Source organism: Thermobia domestica, chromosome 1 (genome assembly GCF_964235325.1).
Source record: "Thermobia domestica chromosome 1, izTheDome1.hap1.1, whole genome shotgun sequence".
In the NCBI taxonomy this organism is placed as follows: Eukaryota; Metazoa; Arthropoda; class Insecta; order Zygentoma; family Lepismatidae; genus Thermobia; species Thermobia domestica.
The window spans coordinates 167,018,801-167,032,021 of NC_137454.1; the positions used below are offsets into that span (position 1 = coordinate 167,018,801).

At 37.3% G+C, this 13,221-nt stretch overlaps 1 protein-coding gene across 4 annotated transcripts in view; it reads left to right on the top strand.

Moving 5' to 3' along the window:
* LOC145690817 (unextended protein-like) overlaps nt 1-13,221 on the top strand; it is a 218,879-nt gene that overhangs the window by 98,564 nt on the left and 107,094 nt on the right. For all 4 annotated transcript variants that reach the window (XR_014132287.1, XM_081766122.1, XM_081766131.1 and 1 more), the window contains exon 3: nt 9,365-10,024. Coding sequence is in view for 3 of the 4 variants with exons in the window: in XM_081766122.1 (XP_081622248.1) it covers nt 9,365-10,024 (660 nt within the window). In the remaining variant the exon portion in view is untranslated. The remainder of the gene's footprint in view (nt 1-9,364; nt 10,025-13,221) is intronic.

Genomic DNA, 13,221 nt, shown 5'->3' on the forward strand with positions numbered 1-13,221 from the left:
CAAATGTTTTTGTTACTTCTATAAAGCACAGATGGATTTGTTTCTCTTGATTAATTCATTCTCTATATTTTGTCGCAAAACAAATATTTAGTCTTGCGTACGGCTGTATTCCTATGGAACTATTTCTGTGGCTTGGGTCTAAAAGGGCCAATGTTACTTTTTGGCGAAAATGAGATTTTCAGCAATTTGAATGGCTCTAAATGTGTATTTTGTTGTGTAAGAAGGGACTGTAAATATAAAATAGTTTTAGAATGATTTTCCAAATAATGTTATAGGCCCTTGCTGAGGATGAAGTAGTTCTGTGCTTTAAAAAGGCCAAAGTATACACTGGCCTCTCTTCAATCTACCAAAAATAATGTATTTAGGGCCAAAAAGAACATTGACTTTTTGATCCAATATTGTTAATATTTTGACGCGACCAAATTGAAAATTGGCCTTTTTTGATTTGGTGTTTTGGAAAGTTTGTTGAGGCTAATGTTTAAACGTTGTACTTATTTGTTTGACTTGAATGGCGGCGTCTTTTATGACACCTGAAGGAAAATAAAGTAATAATCTTATGCTTTTTGTGTCTGTGAGAGTAAATCCGACAACAATCTGGTTCATAGTGACCAATCATGGTTAAAAATGGATATTTTGTTAACACTGCATAGGGTTGCCAATTCAGCCACTTTGTGGCTAGATCTGGCCATTTTAAGAATCTGGCTAGCCACAAATTTTCAAAAATGCCAGTAGTAGCTTTTCTAGCCATGTGCTTTTTGCTTTTAGCCATTTCTAGCCATTTTCTGAGTTCAACCACATTTTGATATAGGCTATTTATCGTTAACAAGTGTCTGGCATTGTTTTGGGACTTGTAATACAATAAGGAAACATCTGTTAAAATTTCACTTATATGCTTAATGTTTGACTTCATGGAGAAGATTAGCTACATAATTTTCGTGGCAATTGCATATTATAGCGGAATGTGTTATGCTCAAAGCATAATTTGTAAGCAAGCTCAAAGTTTGAACTTTCAATAAAGGTCCAATGTCATTGTATCTGTTAAAAAACTAGTAGGATTTGAAGATCAAAAGGGCCAATGTTAAGAGATATCTCGGAGATAAGCTGATATATATTCATGAAATTTCAAGTATCCGATAGTGCATAAACATATTTTTCATTGGTGAAAGTATGAATTTTCTATTTGCAGGTATGTTTGAAAACATACAATATTGTAAGAAACTTCAAATGCGTTTTTCTCAAAAAGATATTTTTGACATTGGCCTTTTTATACCCAAACCACAGATTCATATATTACATTAATTTTCCTTCATAATCAAGAACTTTTATTTTCTATATTAGATTTCTTCCATCTTAATGTTAGTTTTTTTTATCGAACGTTATATTTTTCAGTCAGTTACTTCATGACACTTTTTAAAGGCATTATTTAAAAAAAAAAGAAGTCTAGTTTTTTTTTCATGGATAAACACAGGAGAACCTCGAGAAAACTTTGACATTTTGTTGTCCGCCACAAACTCGCAAGGCCTGGGACTGAACTAGGAACCCCTTATACCAGAGATGAGCGCTCTAGCACTGAGCCACCGTCTCCGTAAGAAAAAGACTTCTTTATAAGAGGAACTGGCTGGAGAGTTGGTCCTTTTAAAATATGAGTATGGTGGGTTAACGATAGACAACTTCTATCTGAAATTAGAACCGCATTCGTTTGTACTTTCGTCGTTCCAGTCTTCGTGATGGACAAACACGGCGTACGTCTGTATATTATAGTTTGCCTGTCTTATCATTTCATTGATTTCCTGTTTATCAGATTCACTTTCCATCATATCGCTTCCTTTAACATTACTTTCCCGTGGAAAAAGGGAGAAATAAGAAGAAACGATCATAGGCATTGTGATTGTTTGATTCTAAATGGATACTGTAAATTATTAGAATTTGGTGCCGTTCTCTTTCCCTCAAATGGGCTCTTCCCGCCGAGCTGTTTGTAACTAGTGAAATGTAGAAATAATAAATATGTTCGTGTAATATAAAGTACGGTTTTGATGTCTTTGGGTGGTTTATCAGAGTTTTAATATCTCATGTAACTGAACGTGTGATCAACGAAATCAAAAGAATTGTCGACTGTCTCTCTTTTTTACTTTTTCTCTGCCTTTTTGTTTATCGTAGCGTGGCTCTTTAGGGCGATTTACTGTTCCCATTGTGGTTATAGAGGAAAGTAAAACCGCACTTGTGACGAGCAAAATGTGACACTAGGGATATAAATGCGGAGAGTGTTCTTTTAGCGTTTGTTTACTTTCTTAGAGAGAGAAGCATCTCGAGTACAATAAATTAAGTGTTCTTCGTGTGATGCGTTACCTTTAAATCGTGAGCTTATACGCTGTATATACCATCTTCATACTCTGATATGTTTCTTGTAAAAATATGTTTATGTTCTGTTTCCGTATATTTTTTCTTTAAAAAGCATTTAGTAATTTACTGTACAGTTGAAATAGTACATTGTTTGCAAGATATAGGAGCTCAGTGACGCAGTTTAAATACTAAGTCATGTAGACTTGTGGTGTATGGCCTTGTTTGTGTATTCGTTCTCGTTACTTCGTTCGTATTCTCCCAAATATTGTAGCATCGTTCGTTTTTATCATCGTCTCCTTCAGTGTATACAAATGTTAATGTTCGTAGCATTTCATTTCGTTTTACTTAAAAAACAATTTCATGTCTCCAGAATTTCATTTCTCTCATGAATTATGTTTTTAAGAGTATTATTTTGTTGATTTGGTATGATTGAAATTACTAATACCCGTATCATATACGAGACCATCCTCGAGATTAGAATTATCAGTCAGCGAACTAACGCATGGTGTATATCATATTTTTATAGGACTGTCAGATTTTACTATACTGATTCTAAGTTGTGCTGTGCTGTTGTTGAATAAACCAGAATAGAATATAGAAGACTCGTCTGTCTTCTCTCCCGGAATTTAACTTAAAAGTCTTTAAATCTCGGGTTTTACGGTTTTTATGAAAATTTAAAATCCGGAAAATATACGGGTGTCGTGAAATATGTAAATTTTCTTTGGACCTCGAGTTTATATATTGGTCGTGTTGTACAACTATTTGTCATAACAGCAAAATGACATGCAGTTCTCGTTGCGTAAGATCCTTATTAGAATGTTTCTGTAGTTTCACATGGACGGTGCCAAAAATATATCAATATAGATATATATTTACCAGGGGCGCCCGAAGAAAATTTTCTAGAGGGGCCTATCTCCATTGTTGCTATATTACGTCTTGTATTTCTGGTATTTAATATACATGATTTGCTGTATCACGTATACATTTTCGTGAGCCAGAGCTTTGTCGGTTGAGATCCGTACAGACATGAGTTGTCACACCAGATGTTGAAGCTAATTGATCCACATTAGCAGCAACTACGTTTTCTTCTTGTGAAGTGAAAGATAGTCGTCATCAGTAAAAGCAAACGGTTCAAATGGCGATAGTCTACATTTGTAGAATTCACAATTCTCAATAGTTGTAGCTGTAGAATAAGTACGATCTATTAGAAGTCCGACATCGATACCCTTTAAGCATATGTACTTATTTTTCAGCAGCTAATTTTCAATTTCCTGTGAAGAAAATCTTTCTAATGGTGCCATAAATGACAAATCAAGTGGTTGAAGTTTATTACTAGTGTGAGGCGGTAAACTCACAATCTTCACACCATTGATTCTTTCTAAGTTGATTATATTCAAACTACGAATATGCGTGGAATGACCATCAAGTAGGAAATCCAATTCTGCCTAAAGATGAAAGAAAGATCAAAAATGTGCTACAAAGTGCTGGAAGCTTATTAGGCCTAACAGAAAGGTACCGAATGCTACCATAGTGATCTATATATGTTGTGTTTCAGGTTCAAACAGATTTATATCAATTTTACAATGCTATCATTCAAGTCACTCATCTCATCTGTCCCCTAACATTTAACCTAATTCTTTTAGTATTTTTGAGTCTGTATTTACAATTCAGGTCTAGTTATAACAAATGTTTGAAAAATGTTCTCCTGACTTGCACGCCAGTTCTGAAAACAAAGCATTATAATAATAATTTGATACATTCCCCTACATGTTTTGGCCGTAAATGAGCAATGTGCTAGACTCGTATTTCCTGTACGAGCTAACATCCAGGAGCTTGTGAGTCCTGGTTGTAAGTGTAATATTTTAGTTAATAGTTAATACACAAGCGACAAAATGTCATTCTACTGCTACTAAAACCCACATATAGCCTAGTCGTATTGCAGAAATGAAGAAACTTTTATTTATATCAGGTAGTAAATTGCAGATTAAGTAGTACAATATAGCCAAAAATGTTTTCACCGTTCTAGAGCTATGATAAACAAAGAGCAATACAGTGGACGGTACGTACCTTTAAGTTTCGAAGTAATAATCTTCATCAGCATCCAACACCTTTTGCCAATGTTCCTGCAGCTGCACAATATCCTGGTGATAAAACACGGCAGTCATGGATGCAAAGAAGTCTGTGAGTGCGTTCCTCAGGCCTCCCTCATTTACGAAGGATCTCCCAAGAAAGTGGTTGTCGAGGGAATGAAACAGATGGTAATCTGGTGGTGCAAGGTTCGGTGAAAATGGTGCATGGCACAGTTTCTCCCAGACAAGTTGTGAAGGATCTCCCGTGTCCTCTTTGTCACATGTGGCTTGGCATTGTTGTGCAGGAACAGCATACCCTTGCGATTCACTAATGCCAGCTCCTTCTATCGCAATGCACGATGCACCCCTTTGCAACTGCTAAGAGTAGGGGTCAGCAGTGATGGTCTGACCAGGTGGAAGGAGCTCGTAATACAGTACTTGCCGAAAATTCCACATTACAGAGAGCATAACCTTTTGTGGGTGCTGAGGTGGTCTTAAGATGTGGGGAATAGGGTCTCGTGGTCTGGTACGCTTCGGAGTGTCATAGAGTTCCCACTTTTGTTCACCAGTGGGCAAGTGATCAAAGGTGTGTTCGGATGCCAAGTGAGGAAGAACAAACGGGCTGTCACTTGTTGTTCCTTGGTGGCTGCCGACAATGTGTGGGGTACTCATTTGTGTAACTTGTATGACTTGCTTATCCCATGCAGGTGCAGTCTGGTTGTTTCAACGGAAACATGGAACCTTTCTACAATTTCATTACACGTTAAACTACTTTCCTCCTCGATGCCTGTTTTCAGGGCTTCGTCTTTCAATGCATGTAGTCGTCCACTGCGAGGTTCATCCGAGTTTGTGGAACCAATGCCTGGGTGCGTTCGGTCACGCGTTTTTCCCAAACGCCTGACATATGCAGCAGCTGATAGGGCCACTTTAAATTAATACAACAAACATACGCGAACAAGCTGCTTCGATAACCTCCATTTCTCTTCGACAGTGAACAAGCAATGGCTGCCGTGTGCGCGCAGCGTGCCTATATTACTGAAAATCTATGGTCAGACTAACTTTCGATCCCTTGGCAGGCACGTACGTCATTTCGTTTCCTCTCTGTGAATGCATGATTAATGGGATGTAAAAAGGGACAAGAACTTTTTTGGTTACCTTGTATTTTCAATCATACTAGGGAAAAGAAAAAACTCAGTGTATGTACATAAGAAACCATTTACTTATTTTTTTCTTCTGTTCTTGAATATTCTATGAACTTTGAAATACAAAGTAGCATTTTCGTGTTATATCTAGCCTAAAAAGCATTTTTTTTTTTAATTATAAAAGATGAGATAACATTTTTCGAAAATCGAGACGAGACGATAATTTTTAATGACACGTCTCATCTTGTGGGCAACACTAGCAGTGAGATGTCTCATCCTTGGACAATATTATATTCCGTAAACGCTAATAATATGGTTGAATTTCAGGTTGTTGTACTACCCTTTAAAATACGTATAAGTTTCGTGATTTATATTATCCTTGTAATCTGTGGATAAACCCATTAGAATAAAATCGAGCAGTGTCGCTATATTCCTACACCAGTACAGAATTAGAGACTTGAAAATAACGTTAAATTTTCTTTAAAATGTGTTAAGCATTTTGTTTTCACTTGAAAGTTTCTTCCGATGCTCATCTTTATTTTGAGAATATATATCAAGGACTGTCAAGTTAAAGTTTTTTAATCTTTTACACCTTATAAACTTTACAGCGTAAAACGACACATTTTACTAAATTGCAGAGTTATTCCACTTATTTCCTAAATTAAGTCAAATAAAGCAATGAGCAGTTTTACATGTAAATTTGTTACACAACACAAAATGAAATGAAATCTTTGAGTTTTACGTCCCACGGTTATGCCGGTTAGGCTAAAGGAGACGGTGATGATGAGTAATGAATGAAAATGGTGGAATGAAGAAAGTGGGAGGAAACGGGAGAACCCCGAGAAAACCCACGCACACGGTGTTTGTCCACCACAAAGTCCACTTGGCGGGGGCTGGGATCGAACCCGTGACCCCAAGCACCAGAGGTGAACTGTTACACAACACAGTAGTTTGCATATCCTCAAGGAATTAAATTCTTGTATGACTTCTTGTATGAGTAAGAATCAAAGTTCTACAATATTATTAACTGTTACGGGGGTAGGGTGGACAGAGGTCCAAAGATGAGATCAAATCGATCTGTACAAAATTAGATGCTTGAAGGTAAATTTTCATGTGTAGTTTTCGAGAAAATAGATAAAAACGTATTTTGATTGACATTGTCTTCATTGACAACTGATAGTTTTTGTTCTGCTGGAACAAATTTTTTATATATTTTTAACTGTGTAGGCTATGTAAAAAAAATACACTGTTAAGCAGCAACGTTCTCTATGGTTTCTTTTTTCTTTACTTCTATCAGTGACATACACAGTCCTAACTGTGACGCAATACTCCTAACGGTTACTCATATACTCCGAACATCAACTCACATTCTACTTGTAAATGGGGGACGGTAACTCAGTAGTAGTACGCTTACCTCCAGAGCGTGGGGTCTTTGCTTCGATCACCAGTCAAGTAACTTTGTGATGAACAACATTTGTGTCCGTGGGTTTTCTCGGGCTACTCCCGTTTCCTACTACCGTCCCGTTCCACCAGTTATTCCCACCATCATTCACTTGCCTTAATCATCCGTCTCCTTAACCTAAAGACGATAATCGTGAAATGTTAAATTGAAATATTTCATTTTCTACTTGTAAATATTCGTACATAAGGAAATATTCATACATAAGGAATTGTGTATAGATGCGAGGCGATGTGAAAATACTAACAACTTTTTCCAGCCCAATATGAAGGAAAATATTCCTAAGGTTTTGTGGTTTCATGTGTACAAACAGCTCAAAATAATAATAATAATAATAATAATAATAATAATAATAAATAAAAATAAATAAGTGCAACATGATTGTATTTTGTGCAGTATGAAGAAAAATTGCGCCGACCTGTTGTGCTGGGCAAAAATAAAGTTTAGTTAGACTATAAAATAGTTGTTCATCCAACGACACACGCACACACATAACTGGACTCTCTTAAGTATCATTACAATAATAATAATAATAATAAACTTAATAGAAAAGGAATGATACTCTCAGTTGAAAGAAGTTGTTTCAATAATATTCGTCTAGTATTTAAAGTAACAAATCAATCAATTTAAAAAGCAAAAGACGCAAACAGCATTTCAGATATTGCATCAGCTCGAAGTGCTCTCTATTGGCATTTTAGTGGTCATTATCTCAGGTCAGAATACTTCTTGTCTATGGCCTGAAATGCGTTAACATTCCTAAGATTATAAATGTGATGCCATCCCAGCTCCTAATTACTTGGTATACATTTTTTTATAGATAGGTAACTTTAAAACTAGTCTAAAATATTATTGGCGTTTAACGGGGAAAAATGTCTGATGTTTAGATGTATACCAATTGATGAATCTCATTGAATTAAACAAAATTATAATGAGTGTAAATGCTCATATGTGTATTTCAAGAAATGTACGACAATCGCGCCGCCTATGAAGATGTACCTATTGAAGTATACAGTAATGATCGTACCACTAGCAGGATGACAATATACAGTGTAGTAATGAGATTTGGCTCACTGTTATGATTAACTCCTAAACTTTAATTTTTGTTCAATTATTATATAAGAGATATATTAGTTGATAGATCAAATCAAGCTAACAAAATTACGTGCTTGAGGGTAAATTCCCATGCGTACTTATCGAGAAAAGTTAAATTTTATACCATGAATCCTTTTAAATTATATCACCTATTTTTAGGCGATAGGGTAGAATTTTCATTATGCGATTAAAAAAGTACCAATAAAGCTTTTTACTTCGAGTTTTTTTTTTTTCAAGCCTAGAGGCATTGTATGACCCATTACATGTGGGTAGGGAGTGATGACGTCATAACTTAATATTTTATTATGCCTATTATTTTTCGGCGGGCTTACTTTTTCACCTAGAAGATTGAAATTTCGCGCACACACAGCGCACCCCGTAGTATTTTTTAGATTTTTTTTCAGATCTCTGCGGTAAAACAGAGGGGTCCAGACGGGCAAAAAGGTAAAAAAAAAAAGTGATTTTTTTTAAACAAAAAGTATCTTTTTCATTATTTTCCCGCCTTTAGATACATGATGGAAACATGTGAGTGTTATCTTTTTGAAAGTCTGTTCTGTTCTAAAGGGAATGATGTACGAACCATGATCTTAGGATAAATAGGGTTCTCTCAGGAAATTTTAATATTATATCCGGGTCATTGTGGCATTGTGGGGATGTTCTTAGCTCACTGGTAAATATTATTTCCCGCTCTTACTATTCAAGATAGAAGATTGAAATTTTGTACACGCATTTAGTACACCCGTTAGCATTTTTCAGTTGGTTTTAAGGTCTTGCGTTAGCACAGGGGGTTTAGAAGGGATCAAAATTTTAAAATATTCAGAAAAATCTCGATTTCACTCAAAATTTTCCCGCTTCAGGGATATGAGAGGGAAAGATGAATGAAAGGTTGTTCTATTCTGAAGAGAATAAGGTACGAACTATGATCCTAGGATAAATAGGGATGATGCTGTAGCTGCTTGACTGAAAACCTATAATTTACCTTTAAAAGAGCCGTAATTTAAAAGGGTTAAGAAGTATGTAATTCGTTGCCAGTCCAATGTAGTTAATAGTTTTTTTATTCTGCTGGAATAGATTATTTATTTATGTCTGTACATGAAAAATCTATACTACTAGCTAACATTTATTGTTATTCGTTACCTTCTCCCCGGTTGCCAGTTTTATCTGGATCGTAGAAAATAATAAGTACATTTTTTCCATGTACGATAATATGTTCGTTATGAGTTAGTACTTGTGCCGCTAATTTCATTTATTTGTTATTTCAGCTTCAAAATGTGACTGAGTACTCTGCTTTGGTGACTCTTAAGCTGCCCTCCATGACTCTTATGCATCAAGAGTTTTATTTTTGTCTTCTTCGAGAGCAAGGAGGAAAATGGGAGCACCAAGGATCCGAGTCGTGGCTTCAGGTGCGTTCATACGAGAAACTACTTCCTTTGTGGCTCCAGATTTGTATTATAGTGTGTTTATTAGTGTTATCCGGTCTTTTCTCCGGTCTCAATCTTGGATTGATGGCACTGGACAGAACAGAACTTAAAATTATCAATTCTACAGGTACGTCTGCGGAAAGAAAGTATGCGCAGGCGATAATGCCGCTACGAAATCATGGAAATTATTTATTGTGCAGTTTATTGTTAGGAAATGTGTTGGTAAATTCTACACTTACTATTCTTATGGATGATTTGACTTCTGGACTTATTGCTGTTATCCTGTCGACTCTGGCTATTGTAATCTTCGGTGAGATCATTCCGCAAGCCCTCTGTTCTCGGCATGGACTGGCTGTTGGTGCTAAGACAGTGTATATAACAAAACTGTTTATGTTAATTACTTTCCCTCTTTCCTATCCTATCTCACTCATATTGGATCGCCTTCTCGGAGAGGAAATCGGATGCACGTACAACAGGGAAAGATTGAAGGAATTAGTTAAGGTGAGTACTTAATAAATTGATTTTATTATTATTATGCATGGAATATATCTTCTATCTTCGAGGTAGAACACTCAGACACTTAAAAAAAAAATTAGACATTGTCTCTGTAACCTATCTAATTGTAATCTTGTATCATTTGTCCAAAGTTTCGTTCAAGAATTGTACGAAGAGCGCAAGGATATTTCGGTTTGTTTATACTAGCACATTATTTTAGAAAATAATATATCCTGGGCAATATGGTACAAGTTGTAGTAGAAGGGAGAAATTACTAAAAAGGGAAAGCTTTTGTGTATGGGAGGAGAGGTAAAAATAAAGAAATGAACTAAGGGTAATTCGGTATCTTTCCTAAGCTTGAGGGCTAAAGTTTTCGAACATTAAATTGCGCCCAGTGCTTTTAATTTTACTCGATTTTTTTTTTTTTTTTTTTTTTTTAATTTTACTCTACCAAAAACTTTTCTCCTTTGTACTTCAATTTAAGAGCATTGTTTTATGTTTATGTATCTTTTTTTTACGGTTGTTGTTTAATTTGTAGACTCATTCAGTATCCTGCAATGATTATTACTGTACTCCTAACTTCCTTAATTTGAAAATACTGCATGACTTCAATGTGTGAGGTTACATATTTCTAAGAACATTTTACAGTGTGGTCGAGCCTAGTCTGATGCCACCGAAACTGAACAGATTCTGGAAGGAGTTCATTGTGGCCCTTTCCGACGCTAAATTTACGGCGTCGCGCATCGTAGAAATGTGTAAAGTACGCAATTTTCATGTATGTCGTGCCACTGTGAATCGTAATATAAGGAAATATGCGCACAGAGTACTAGCTTCACCACACCGACGCGAGCAGATGGAAATCGGCATTCCGTGGATAAAACCCCATCGTTATTGCGTGTGACGACCGAAAATATCCACATACAGCGTGCGATGGCCAGCAAATACCGCACATCGCTGGCGACAGTTAACCGCGCCATTCACACTTGGTTTACACCTCATAATCGCAGGAGCAGTGTGCATGCCCTTTAACCATGTCATGTGGCTGACAAGCAACGTACAGAACAAGGCAGGATCAGATCCGACTCAAACTTCGCCCAGAGGACACATAATAGAAAAGAAGAAAAAACGCCAAATTGGAGCTGCCCCCATCCAGAAACACCGGAGATATATTCCGCAACATAACGCACCACGCGACAATATAAGGTCAACGTCGCAAGATAGCCGTTTATGTGGGAGACTGCAACAACTCATGGAACTAATCGAGTCAATGCAGAACGCTCCCTTTTCCTGATATTGTGACTGTTTGGGATTGTGGCGAAACAGTGTAGCAAACCGCGAAAAGGAAAAGAAACATTCGTAAAGAAATGTAATCAAGAACATGGCTGGGCTTTTTCATCCGTAAACACTTTGTTTCAGATAGTGTGTTTAAACAAACGTGGGCCGAAATGTCCTTTGTTTACACGAAACAGCAAGAAAATTGAACAAGAAAGGTACAAAACGTTCTCCAGGAGTGGGCTTCAATCCCAGGTAGGTCGTGCCATAGATCACCAATCCAAGATAATATCTCCTACGCTTGCTGTTCCATAAGAGATAGTCCTTTGTAGTTTATGTAGTCTCCAAATGGGTTGCAACTGTGGTTTTCAGTGTCCCAAACGGAATCCCAATATCCTCGAAATGCATAATCTGTCAAGGCGGATGCAGTTCTATGAACAGACACTGTTGCAGTTAGTTGTGGCGTACCATTGTCGTGGGGTCTTCCCCTATATATTCTGTCCTTCGAATATATATTTGTTTTGCCCGAGTCTTGTCAACACCATTACACCCATGTTTTTCGCGGCTACATTATTGGTTTTCCTTTTGCATTTTACCTTACATTGACATATCAAACACGCCGCTTCTCATTTCAATACTTTACGCTATATCCGAGATCGTGGTTTTCAAGATGGCCTCGAAGTCAGTGGTATAGCATATCAAATATCTTGATATCATCCTGATGCTGCCCATCCTTTGCGTTTTCGACATAAACTGGTATCTTGCGACGTTGACGTTATATCATATTGTCGCGTGGTGCGTTATGTTGCGGAGCATATCTCCGGTGTTTCTGGATGGGGGCAGCTCCAATTTGGCATTTTTTCTTCTTTTCTATCATGTGTTCTCTGGGCGAAGTTTGAGTCGGATTTGATCCTGCCTTGTTCTGTACGTTGCTTGTGAGCGAAAGAGGAACTGTAGGAGGCCGTGTGAAGATCATCCCACAGATGATCGGTGGAAGTTTATTGTGACTTTTGATGAAGCGTGGATTTACTTCACAGACGTAGTAAAGTTCGTGCTATTACATATAGACCTGTTGACGCCAAGGGCCGATGCTTGTTCTTTCGCCAGTGCCCAAAGAGTTTCACCACCCAAAAGAGATCATGATTGTGGCTTTTTTGTAAAGGGGCAAACTGCGTTTCCGAAAAATGGAGTGAAACATCAAAATCAGTGCTGCGAACTACCAGACTCATGTCTTGTCTCAAATATACAGCATGAAATCCCAGCATTGTACGGATCAAGACATGAACTGTATCAAGGCAAGGGATCAAGCTACACAGCAAAAACCGCTGGAATTCTATCGGCGTATGAAACAGGAAACTGAAAAACGTCAATTTCTTTCTCTGACATCCCTGTCAAAAGTTCATATGCCAGCCCGATGGACTAGTCTGCTTTCGGACTCCTCAAACAACGCCTGTCCCATCGTCGAGTCCATACAGTCTCCGGCCTGTTTGAAAGCCTGTAAAGAGAAGTGGGAGGTAATACTCGTGGTTCAGGTGCAACGCAGTCTTTTGCAATGAAAACTCCGATAGTCAATAGAGGTAGGCTGCAGATCGAACAAAACCGGTGGTGGAAACACTGCATTTCCTAGGTAAGTAACGCATTCAATTTCGGCAAAATCTAAATGAATCAACCACTGTATAGTAGGTCAAGGCCTACCACCATACTAAATTTGATCCGGATTGATTGAACTCGTACGATGTATAGTGACCTACCTTTGTCAGAAAAATCGATGAAGAACAAGAAAGAACATTAAATTAAAACATTTTCTATGGGAAATTGACTGGCTTCGAGTCGGTGATATTTTGTTACCCCCCATCAGTATCTAACTATTCCAGTGTTACGTATTGTTCCATGATTTCACTCTGTCATGTCATTTGCTACATGCAAGGCGG